Source organism: Gopherus evgoodei, chromosome 7, assembly GCF_007399415.2.
Source record: "Gopherus evgoodei ecotype Sinaloan lineage chromosome 7, rGopEvg1_v1.p, whole genome shotgun sequence".
NCBI lineage: Eukaryota > Metazoa > Chordata > Testudines > Testudinidae > Gopherus > Gopherus evgoodei.
This window is the reverse complement of record NC_044328.1, coordinates 102,135,294-102,147,361: the sequence shown is the minus strand read 5'-3', so window position 1 is coordinate 102,147,361 and position 12,068 is coordinate 102,135,294. Positions and strand designations below refer to the sequence as shown.

At 41.1% G+C, this 12,068-nt stretch overlaps 1 protein-coding gene across 2 annotated transcripts in view; it reads left to right on the top strand.

Moving 5' to 3' along the window:
- FGD3 (FYVE, RhoGEF and PH domain containing 3) overlaps positions 1-10,121 on the top strand; it is a 183,338-nt gene extending 173,217 nt beyond the window's left edge. Inside the window, exons 18-19 of one of the 2 annotated variants that reach the window (XM_030569614.1) lie at positions 304-435; positions 8,730-10,121. In XM_030569614.1, coding sequence (XP_030425474.1) covers positions 304-435; positions 8,730-8,954 — 357 coding nt within the window. In that variant the 3' untranslated portion in view covers positions 8,955-10,121. Of the gene's footprint in view, positions 1-303; positions 445-8,729 lie in introns of both variants that reach the window. The other variant, XM_030569613.1, reaches the window with a different exon arrangement.
- The last annotated feature ends 1,947 nt before the right edge of the window (positions 10,122-12,068 follow it).

The following is a 12,068-nucleotide window of genomic DNA, read 5'->3' as shown; positions in this document are numbered from 1 at the left end:
TGCTAAGCAAGAAACAAGCTGTGTCATCTTAATTGCCTTTCTCAAGTTACACTGTGGAGGTGGAATTTTAACTCCCCAGTCATTGAGAACAATAGTTCAGCGCCTACTTCTAAGTACCTAGGAGCACACTATATCTTGATGATACATTATGATAATTAAACTCTTGTACAGGTATGAACTACTCAGCATTTGCCCTTCTGAATCACTTGGCTGTGTATGACTAAATATTGTACTTAATGTATAATTGTAAGTATCCTGACCACATAAGCATCCGTCTAAGCAGCTCCTACTTTCTTTTTACAGAAACCAAACTTTTTGGCAGCTGAAAACAGCCTTTTCAGCAGCCGCCTCCTGTTCCTAGACAAAGGGAAGACTTGGTGCAAAATGTGTGTTACCATCCCCAAGACTGAACCTCTTGTCTTGTATCTGCATGGAGTAAGTCAGGTAAAAATGATGTTATTGCTGAGTGATATCCGCAGCTAGAAGCATAAGTTTAAATATATCAGTCTGAGAAATAGGACAAAGGATTTGGCTTACTTTCAACAACAGAAATTAACTTGGTAGTCTGAATTTGGCACAGAGCCTCAGAGATTTCAAATTTCTTTCATATCTGGAGATGGAGCTTATGAGATTTTAAGGAAAATGTCTAGGCTCATATCTCTTTCTAAAAAATGTAGCACAAAATAAGAATAAATTAATGATAATTATTTCAGTTAATATTTATTTTCCTAAGGTTTCAGAAAGGCATATTTTCAAAATAAATACTCAAAGAGTTAATGACCTGTTATCTGGAAAATACATAGGACAGCAAAGTGGTTCTGACAGGATGGTGTTGCTTTAATCCTTTTTTGATTAATGCTATTCCAATTCTGGGTTTAAGTTAGATGGATTTACACAAATTCAGATGTTCTGAAGGATGAGTGAAGTGAACTCTGTGAAATGAAAGCCATATGTCTTAACAGCATGTGCTCTAGTGTTGATGTTATTTTTTTAAAATTGTTTCTTTGAAAATGATTGGGGAAATACACTGTGGTAAGTTAGGTGCTTGCTTATACAATGTACGTTTTTTAAAACAAAAGTTAAAATTTGTTTGCAGAGGTACTCAGACTAAATATAAGATGATGAAATCAAACCCTCCATTATTGTTGGAAAAGAATGACCATGCTGAAAGTAGAGGTCCTTCAGATTTAGCTGTAGTACCACAGCTCATTTATTATGTGCCAGTGGTCTTGTTTTAATCTGTGTTTAGGGGGAGAATTTGGGCCAAATTCAGCTCTTTGTTGCCACCGTGCAACTCCAGAGATGTCAGTGGATTTACTTTTGATTGGCACCAATTTATCTGACAGTAAACGAGAACGTATCTTTTATGGATGATGTACTGCTGTGAATGCTTTATTTTCCTTAATTATTGTGATTGTGTGTTATTCATGTATTGTAGAACTATAGAGGAAAAAAAGCTTCCATATAACAAGTGTAAATATGTATCCCTCCCCCTCAAAGACATGCATTCTGTTCATGTCCTATTAGAATAGATCTTTTAAGCTCACTTATTGTGGTGTTTTTATGTGTAATATTTAGGAAGCTGGAAGCTTGAATTGAAGGATGTGTGTGTATGATATTGGCTTTGCCTCAGCTGGAACTCAAACTATGGTACAGGGTAGCCTTCCAAACCATTTTACAGGTGCTCAGCTGCCATATTTCCATTCTAGCACCAGAGCCTGCATGACTGAAATTATCAGTTTTTGAAAAAAGAAATCACCTTGGGCATGAGACTTAAATGAATACAGCAAAACTTAATCTTCAGATCTCACCTGGAGTCTGTTTTGGGTAGAAGAAGTTTTTAAAACAGTGCAGAAAATATTGTTTTCCATAAAAATTAGACAATTGAGGTGAATTCATCCAGTGCAGAGGACCAGCACGATTCCTAGGCATCACCTGAGTCCCATTTAAACTCAAGTTAAATGGAACATAGGCCTTATGTGATGAATTTCTCTGCACAGAGTGAATTTCACCCTCAGGGGACATCATATGTTATAGGGTTCAATATGAACTAAATCCCCTATTTGGGACAGATGTTGCCCCCTTCCCTATGCAGGCGCAGGGTGCCCTGACCACAGCAGAATGGACGTATTTCCCCTCTGCAAGATTGAGTGGGATGCAGGGACCTCCCACAAGAAATCCCTGTGTGTTGCATAACTCTGTTGTCTTCAGTATCTGCATGTATGCCAGTGCACAGAGGGGCTTGGGGGAAGAACTGCAGACCTATTGACCTTTTCTGCTCAGAGGCAGGGTACATCATTTCCAGAGTATACTGCAAACCGGAAGCTGCAGTATTTGCTGCAGAGCAGCTCCACTCCCACAATGTGACTTGGGAAGAGGATTTCTCTCTCTAACTCTGATCACACAATCCAGTGTCTCAGTACAGCACTGATAACTCACATAAGACAAACCATTTCCATTGGATGCACCGCAGAAGAAAAACAGCTGTAACGTGCAAAACTTTTCAACATACATGGGTTGGGGAAATGAAACCAATCCCTGGAGACTGGGGGAATTTCTACACAATCAAAGGCACCATATTCTTTCCTCCTTGCCCTGCCACACTTGATTTTGAGCCTATTCTGGGGAAGAGGGTACCTTTGACACTAAGCATTAGTTGGATGACTTCATAGAACATTCATTAAATCCAGAGGCTAGTACTTCTGACTATTCCAAATATAGGATAAATTACCCCCCAACAAATCCCATACAGGGCAAGGGTAATCCAGCTCACATTCAGTAACAAGAAATATAGATTTACTGTCAGAAATCAAATTGCTGGCTGGAATCATAACAATGAAAATGACCCCTTGTTTCAAGATAGCATTCCCCCACCCCTTCATGTGCTTCCCACCATGTATGGCAAACTGAAGGAAAACGATTACAGAGCAGTCTATTCTGCATTCCCTCATGTAATCCAAATGTTCTGTATAATTCCAATTGACATATAATACAATGTACTTACACTTTCTAATGATGATAAATTAAAAAAAGCTCTCCAATTCAGATTAATAGAGTCCATTCTTAACTGTTGTTTTCCTGGGCATCACTAGTGTTTTAGATGTCAGTCCATTTGGTATAACACTCCCATCCCATACCTCATAAATGTCCTTTGTGTTGCTGCTTATAGTATACAGAAATAACAAGGCATGAGATTAGCAGTGGTGTCCCCAAAATTAAGTGACTTCACAGTTTGTAAGTGCCTTTTAAACATTTAGGACTGTAGGAGGCACCTCCTCAAATTCCTGATCTATAGGATCCTTGGCCCTAGCTGCTGAATAAGATATATAGCCCTCCAGAGAGAAACCATGGCTCTCTGGGAAAGCAAGACTTGTCCTGATTAGAATTTGTGTCAGCAAACTATTCTTATGAAGATTCTAAATATAGAGTTTATCATTCCTGAAGAGAATGAGCAGAATCTCCATTGAAAATAATTTTTTTCCAGGTATTTCAAGGAGGCATTTCATCATCTAAAGAGCCGGGTGCCTTACTGGGATGACATTGCCTACATTGGCATTAAAACTCTTGTAGCAGAGACCAGGGTAAACCATGATCACTGCATATGAGATATGCCTGTTGGAAGCTGCTGGGTCATTTAAAACAATGAAAAATTTAACTCTTGGGGAAGGAGGAATAATTCCAAGTGCTGACAGACTGGAACTCTTGGCAGATAGCCACAAAGTAAACTCCTTTGTGGTGTCTGAGCGTTTTTATCCTGTGGCCTCCACCTTATACAGCTGAGACGAACATCCAGATACCAATAAAAACAAATTTTTTAGTCCGGAATAATTATTTATTCAATGAGGATGTAATTCACACCTGTGTGGAAGGCCAAAGCCGGGCCTGTGCACCATTTAAGTTCCAATGCCTGGGGACTGGGGGAATTTTTACACAATCAAAGTAGGGCTCTCTGCATGGCGGTGGACAGAGCCAGCGCTTCCATTTAGGCGACCTAGGCGGTCGTCTAGGATATCAGGATTTGTGGGGGCGGCATTTTGCCGCTCTCTGTGGCAATTCAGCGGCAGGGGGTCCTTCCGCGCTCCAGGGACCCGCCACTGAAGTGCCCCGAAGACCGGGAGCGCGGAAGGACCCCCCACCTAGGGCGCCAAAAACCCTGGCGCCGCTCCTGGTGGTGAATATCACATTGTTTGTTTGGTGCATCAGGCAAAATGTATCTGTTCTGGCATTGAAGTCCAGGTAGTACAAGCCATTTTTATCTGGGTGGAAGTGTGTAAGGTTTGGAAGGGGCATAGAGTAGTTTGGGGGAGCCTTTTAAGCAAAGACACTACTTCAAGCTACAGAGAACTAAAACAAGTTTTATGAGTTTGTGTCTCCTTTCTAAGTTTCTGGAGAGTTGCTGAATGAGCTTGGGGCTGCTCCTGCTTGCTTTGTTGGACTGTAGTCAACAAAACTGACCCCAAAGATTTGACGCTCTAACTTAGCTACATGGGAAGAATAGGGTTGAGGTGACACTGAGCTTGATTCAGCTCTGACAGCCGAAGAGGTTGGGATACTGTAGATAATACCAGGGTAGTGGGAACTGGTGCGACTGTTTACATCAGACCTGGGCTAGAAATAAATCTTTTTTCAAAAATTCCTACCATGACTCTTTCATCCCGCATGAAAATAAACACTGACTGCACCTAGAAAATAAGATAGAAGCAGCTGGGGCAGTTGCTTGAGCCCTCAGGGAGGAAACAGATTTTGCTGCTTATCAGTGACTTTTCTGGTCATGTTGGGAGCAGCATTACCTAGCTCCCGAGAGAATTACGTCCAATCTTTGTTCATGGTTGCCACAGTGCAAGGCCCTAAGTAAGGGTCTGGTCCAGAACTCTCTGAGGCCAACGGGAGTCTTTCCATTCACTTCTGTTGGTTTGGGATGAGTCCCTAGGTGCACAGAGAGCTAGTAGGGGGAAAGGTAGGGAATTCTACAAGGCTCTGAGACTCCACAAAAGTGTGTGTGTGGGGGGGGAGACCCAATAGAGAAAACTCATCATTAGGCATCTTTATTATTGTTCATTATTGCAACCAATGGTTTATTTTCTCTCTATATGTAACTCCTGTTAGCATTATTCTAGTGTATTCAGGGGAGCTGATATGGTGCTCACTCAATGAGAGACCCCCACTAGGAACTGGACTTAAGCTATTTGCTTGAAATCCGAAGTCCTGCATGTTGTAATCACCAGTGCCATAATGTTAAAAACAACAAATAAACCTACTGTTAATGTTTAGATTATTAGAATCCTGCAGATGGTAGACAGTAACACCAAAAGGGCACATGCTGCGTGTCATTAGTGACAGTGCTCGATACCCATTTGATTTTAGTTTAACACAGCTTTATCTATCATTTTGCTGGAGTAAACCCTTGAGAGAGAATTCTCTTTTGCACGTGGGTAGTTCGATTTGATAATTTATTGCTACCATGTAATCCAAAGCATTCCTTACATAAATGTCACAGTACACAGCAGGCCAAATCCAGTAGATGTTTACAAATGGAATGTGAAATGCACCACTGGGCAGAAGGCCAGCATGGCAAGGCCTAGGCTCCACTTAATGCTTAATTTAAAACTTAAACAGGAAGGATGCAAGTGGTGCATACCTAGAAATCATGGGACAATTCTAAGTGCAAGACTCCTGAAGAATATATGTGCCCTCAGGTAAGGGCCTGATTCTACAAGGTGCTGAGTGCCCTCCATTTCCTCTGACTTCCATTCCACCAGTCAACTGGCAGGACTGGCCCCTTATAGATTAGTGTTGCAGCTACACAAAGGTAACCCAAATTCCCTTCCTTATGTTTCAGTAGTGCCCACAACCTTGGGCCACACAGAAGTTTATATACAAAAATACACACACACAAAACAAATCTACTTTGAGAAGAAATAAACCAGTCAAATTAAGAAAAAAAATATATATGCACTGTTAACTTTAAATGTGTCTGTTAGTATTGTGCAGGAATAGCAGATACAGCCCAAACATCAGTTTATTCTTACACTGTACTTCAGGACTGCAAAAGAGAGAATTTTCCCGTGCTGTCCGTGACCTTCAGTTTAATCATGATAAATATTTAATCCTTATTTTCTTAAATGTTAACTACAAAGTCAATGAAGCAGACCTGGGGCCTGAGTTTGGCGCTTCTTCTCTGCTGTGGAAATGAAAGTGCTTATATTACACCCACAAATCTTGCAGTTGCTTGCTTCAACCAAGCCCATACGCACCAATGTATAAGCTCAGTTTGTGCATGCAAATGCAACGGGTGCATTGTTGTATAGGTACAGCTTAGGTGTCAGTCTCTAGACATTTCCCTTGGATTGATATTTCACAATAACACTGTATCTAAAATCAGAACCAGATACTTTGGTCTTTTACAGCCATTTCATAGCTGTCTCCCAGTGCAATGCTACCCTAATGCACACGGACCTGCCCATTTGGAGAATACTCACTATGAAGATGAGTTATTAGGTGGCGGAGAGCCATTGTGACAGCTCTTTTGTTGCCACTCCTCAGTTATAGCCATGGCTGGAGTGTCCCAATGCTCTGGTGATCCCCTGCGTTTGCTGTTGGCAGAGTTTGCAGTAGCATTCACACTGTTCTAATTAGCTTTGGAAGACCAGCCTAGTGCTGAGCCATCTGAGAACTGGAAGCTGCAAAGCCACTTTGTACTTCTCTCTTGGCTGGATTGAGCCAGCATGTTCAATGAAGAGGTTAACTTCAGCTTTAGAAAACCAAACTCAAGTTGAAGGAAATCTTGCTAGTATAATACTGTTGGTATGAAAATCAGGCTTCACGTGCTAATTTAATAAAAGTAGTTGTACTCTGTGTTTATTTCCATAACTATGTGTGCTCACATACATTGACTGCATGAGATGCTACAGGAATTTGAATTCAGGTGTTAAACTTTTAAGATCACCCCAAATCATATGATCATCCCTTGGTTCCAGCGCTGGGATTCCCTTATAAACATGCTTATTGCAGGATAATGAGCTCTAGCATTCTCCCCATTTCACAGATGTGGAAGCTTTGGCACAGAGAAAGCTCATGCCCCAATTTTGGTGTGTAACATTTAGGCTGCTAAGTAAAATGTCCTGATTTTCAGAGGTGCTGCTCCTGCTGAACTCCTGGAGATTGAGCTCCTGGGGCTGCTAAGCATCTGCGGATTTAGTCATCTGGCTTTAGGATCCCACTTTTGAAACTGCTGGCCTATGTCACTGGACAAAGGCCACAAATGAGGTCAGGGTCAGTTGAGCCTTGACTCTTGTACTGTCTCTAGCTAAATCCACTAGATCATGGTGCCTCTCATGCTACTGAGGTGCCTCCCCTTGTGGCTCAGCAAAGGAGTTGGTTCATCCTCAAGCACATGCCTGGTAGTGAGCTTATGGCAGCCCCAGTGACCTCAGTGCTATTCCTTAAATCTCCAAACTCATCTCGAGGGCCTTCTCAGAAATCCAAAGATCTCTGGGTCTGATTTTTCTGGACTCCAAAGCCCAGCTGTGGATGGCTGTGAGGGGAGTGTGAATAAAGCTTTCAACCCTAGTGACTGGTGAATGAAAGGTGGGATTTTTCTGTGTACTTCTAGGATCCCCCCACAAGCTAGAGGAGAGCTACAGTTAGTCTTTGTTGCTTGCAAAAGCCTGCTCTGCTTACGTGACCACCAGCTAACCACAGAGATAGCTTGTTGGGATCTAGGAGAATCGCATTTGGTCATCCTTGCTTGGAAACATGGATTGAGCTAATATAATGTTTGAAGAAGGACTAAAGGCAGAAAATACCAAGTTTCCAAAAGGGTGTAGTCATAGTTGAAATGCTACAGGAATCCCTAGCCATGCCACTGCTGGGACAGGGTTCCTGCCTGAACAGGGAGAGTCTGTTTAATGAAAATAAAAATGATGGAATCATTTAAGAAATAGAAATCTAGATTTAAAACCATTTTTGCTGTACAAATCAAATTCTGTGTCAGCTTGTACCCTGCGCTGAGCTCAATTCAAGTCGGCGTAGAACGTGGCCTGGGGTGACATACGGTGTGCACGTGCGTGTGTGTGTGTATAATACATATAATTGTTTGTTATAAAACACAATCTAAAAAAGGTTTGTCACCTAATTAGATACAATAAGGGTATGCCTGCGCTTCGAGTGAAGATGTCATTCCCACTGGAGGAGATATGCCCATGCTAGCTCTCCGGAAGCAAGCACACTGCAAATAGAATGCAGCCGCAACACTGGGAGGGGCTACTTATCCATCTAAGACCCTAGCTGTGTACTTGGGGTGGCTGGCCCCTCCACCTCCATAACTGCGTTCTGTTTTTAGTATACCAGCTCAATGAGATCATGATGAGATCTCAATGAGAGCTGGTGCAAGCATGTCTCCTCAAGCTGAGAATCAACCCCTCCCCCCTTTGATGGGCAGATGTACTCTTAACACACTTATACACCTGTATATTGAATTGTCGTATGGCACCCTAGCTGTAGGTTGTGACTGATGGTATTCCCTTACTGTTTTGAGCTGAAATGTCCCCTTACCTGTTGCTCCAGGTAGATCTTAATTGGAAAAACGTTGGAAAGTGAGTTCCCTCAGATAATTCTTAAATGTTGATGAGAGGAAGCCTTTATATTCTGTACATTGTCTTTTTTTTCCCTCTATTTCAAATGTTATGTTCTGGTGGGGTTTCACTTTTGCCTTTCCCCCTATATCTTAGGATGGGCAGGCTCCACGTGCAATACCTCTGCCTGGATACGCAGTCAGTTTACCAAGTTCTGGTGAGAAGTTTGAAGTGAAACACGTTTTTAAGCTTTGCCAGTCCCAGCAAACTATATATTTCAGTGCAGAGGATGAAGAACAGCAAACAAAATGGATGGAAATTCTCACCAAAGCAGCTAAAGGAGAGACTGAGGATCTAGCTGAAGAAATCGATCACATGTAGAGCAAGCTCCATTTAGTTTCTTTAGTACATGCTATAAACCATCACTTGAATTCAGTATTCATGGCACTTTGGAATCTGTATGGCTTTATATTTTCATGAGTCTGCATAGGAAGTTCAGTGTTTTCTCTGCTTTCATTGTACATTTATCACGTACAGTGCTAGCTATCTGTCATATGTTAAAGGAAAAAGTAGTTGTAGTTGTTGAAAGTGTTTATGCTGGTTTTACGTAAAAAGACAAGGAAAAAAGCATTAATTTGATCAAAGATATCAGAAAACCATCAGTCTCTTGTTTTCCTAAATGTATATTTTTTCAGTCCTTTCGATGGCTGTTCAGTGCAGGATGTGTATAGTCTGTGATTAGGTATATAAATGCTGCCTTTAAGGTAAATGTTGTAAAGGCTTGTGGCTGGCCACTGACATTCCGTTCTCTGTCCTTTCCCTTCTGATAAAATGGTCTTTGTGAAATGCAAGCAATTTACTGATTTTTTTTTCCTTTGCTAAATGTGTTTGTCTCTGCTATTTGAGATGACATGCTCACAAGACGAATACTGTAGAAGAGACTTCTGATAACTACTGCAAACCATGCAGAAAAGAACATTGAGAAGCCGGATTAATCTTAATCACTTATGTATAATTTTTTTCTCTTTTGAAAACACCTTCCTTATTTCATATTATGAACCCGTTTTAATGTAAGTGAACAAACATTTTATACTGCAAACTGGGACATGACCAATAAACCAGAACATTTTTAGTACACGCCATACAAAAAGGTGACTTTTTTGTTGTTGTATTGGTTACCTTTAAAGTAATCTGGGATTTATTTATATAATTTGTAAATATTGTTACATAAATATTTTAAAACATTTTAAAGGTTTTGCGCTAATAACCGGATTTAGTTAATAGAATAAGAGATTTGTATGAATTCAATTTGTAATTTAATTTTCCTGTTTACCTGTATTTGTCTTATTTTCACACTTAAGTGCTTATCTATTTAAATAAAATCCATGCAGTTAACGCCTGAGCCAGATCTCCAAGATACTGCAAGCTTTAGATCAACATATAACATAGGTACAGTATGAGAGTAATGTCTATTTCTAGTGATAGCAATCGTGTAGTGCTGATACGCAAGGAGAAACATGAAATAAAGTGTCACATTACTGTAATTTTAAATGGTTTCATTTAACTTTTTGTTTCCTCTTCAGACTTCTACATTTTCTAACTGACGTTTGTAAAAGGAGAAGGCTGGTCCACATAGCTGGCATTTCAGAGTAGCAGCCGTGTTAGTCTGTATCCGCAAAAAGAAAAGGAGTCCTTGTGGCACATTAGAGACTAACAAATTTATTTGAGCATAAGCTTTCATGGGCTAAAACTCACTTCATCAGATGCATGCAGTGGAAAATACAGTAGGAAGATATATATACACACACACACACACACACACACACACACACACACACACACACACACACAGAATGTTCTCTGTAGGAAGACACACACACACACACACACACACACACACACACACACACACACACTGTTCTCTGTGTGTATGTATATATCTTTCTATTGTATTTTACACTGCATGCATCTGATGAAGTGGGATTTTAGCCCACGAAAGCTTATGCTCAAATAAATTTGATAGCCAGAGTTTGTTAGCAATGTCAAAAATTAAGGTTCAGCACCAGTGAGTATTTCCCTTATAAAAGAAGCCACTCTACTGACAAAGGATTCAGTTGTTTTTTACTTTGAATTAATGAATCCCTATCCATAGCTCTAATAGTAATCAAGATCTCCAGTAGTAAAAAATAAAATCCATACATGTAATGAGCTGCCCATACAACTTCATGTAGTTGTGCCTGCCACAGCATTACTATGATTAGAGCTGGTCAGAAAATGGAAAATCTTTTTTTGCAAATGTTCTCAGTTATTTTATGTTGTGCAGGTTTTGAAAAGAAATTATTTTTTATTTATTTAATCTTTTTAATGAAAATATTTTTGTTTTGCAATATGTCATTGCTCGCTCTTTTTGCCACCGAAAAAGGGAAGGAGGAGAAAAAGATGGGTGACAAACCAAAAGAGAGAAAAGGTGAAATTTTTCCAATCTAAAAAAAAAAAGAAGAAAAAACCCAACCCCTTCATAGAATTTTTTATTTTTTTTTTAGAGCTGGAACAAGTATGACAAAATCCACATCTAATGATCCTACATTCCTCAACTCAGCACCTCCTCAGATGCTTCGAAAGCATTTTCTAGCATGTCTGGGAGGTCAGCATATGAAGATACTGGCAGGCCCAAGGGGGAAATGTGGCCAGAGTCAAGGATCCCTCGCAGAGAATGCCCTACCAGCAACTATTCCCATTTAAAATGGGATTGGGCAGGTTTTTGCCTGGAGCATCTCTGCCGATCATGACTCTCTGCCGAGAGAGGTGGTGTTTCATATAACCAAGCCCCAAACAGTGAAGGGCTTTATAGACTGAAGCCAAAAACTTAAATTCCACCTGAAAATCAACAGAAGGCCAGTGCAGATTCCAGAGCTCTGGTATTATTTGACCTCTGCATAAAAATCCTTTCCCTCCAGAAACAGACTGGAATTTAACAAGACCCTGAAATCACAGACTGGGGCCTCATTCCATTAGTCAATGCTGCCAGGATAACCTGTCATAAGTCTGCCAGGGTACGTCTACAATGCAAGAACAGCAACAACAACAAAGCCACTGCAGCAGCAAGTCTCAGAGCCTGGGTCAACTGGCTCATGCTATGAGGCTAAAAATAGCCATGTAGGTGTTCCTGCTCAGGTTGGAGTCTGGGCTCTGAACCCAGCAAGCGGGGAGAGTCGCAGAGCCTGGGCTGCAGCCCAAGTGGCAATGTTTAAACTGCTCTAGTAGCCCCTGTAGCACATGCCCAAGTCAACTGAGCCAAGCTCTGACGCTCTTTGCCACGGGTTTATTCCCCACCCCCACCCCGGTGTAGATGTACCCGCAGTTCCTTTCCTCACAGGATTCCTGATCTTGTCTGGACTGAATGTTAGTGCCTGATCCCGCTCGCACTGTACTCAATGAGACTGTCTCCACTGACCACAGGGAGCATTGCACAAGACCCTTAAGGTATGTCTACGC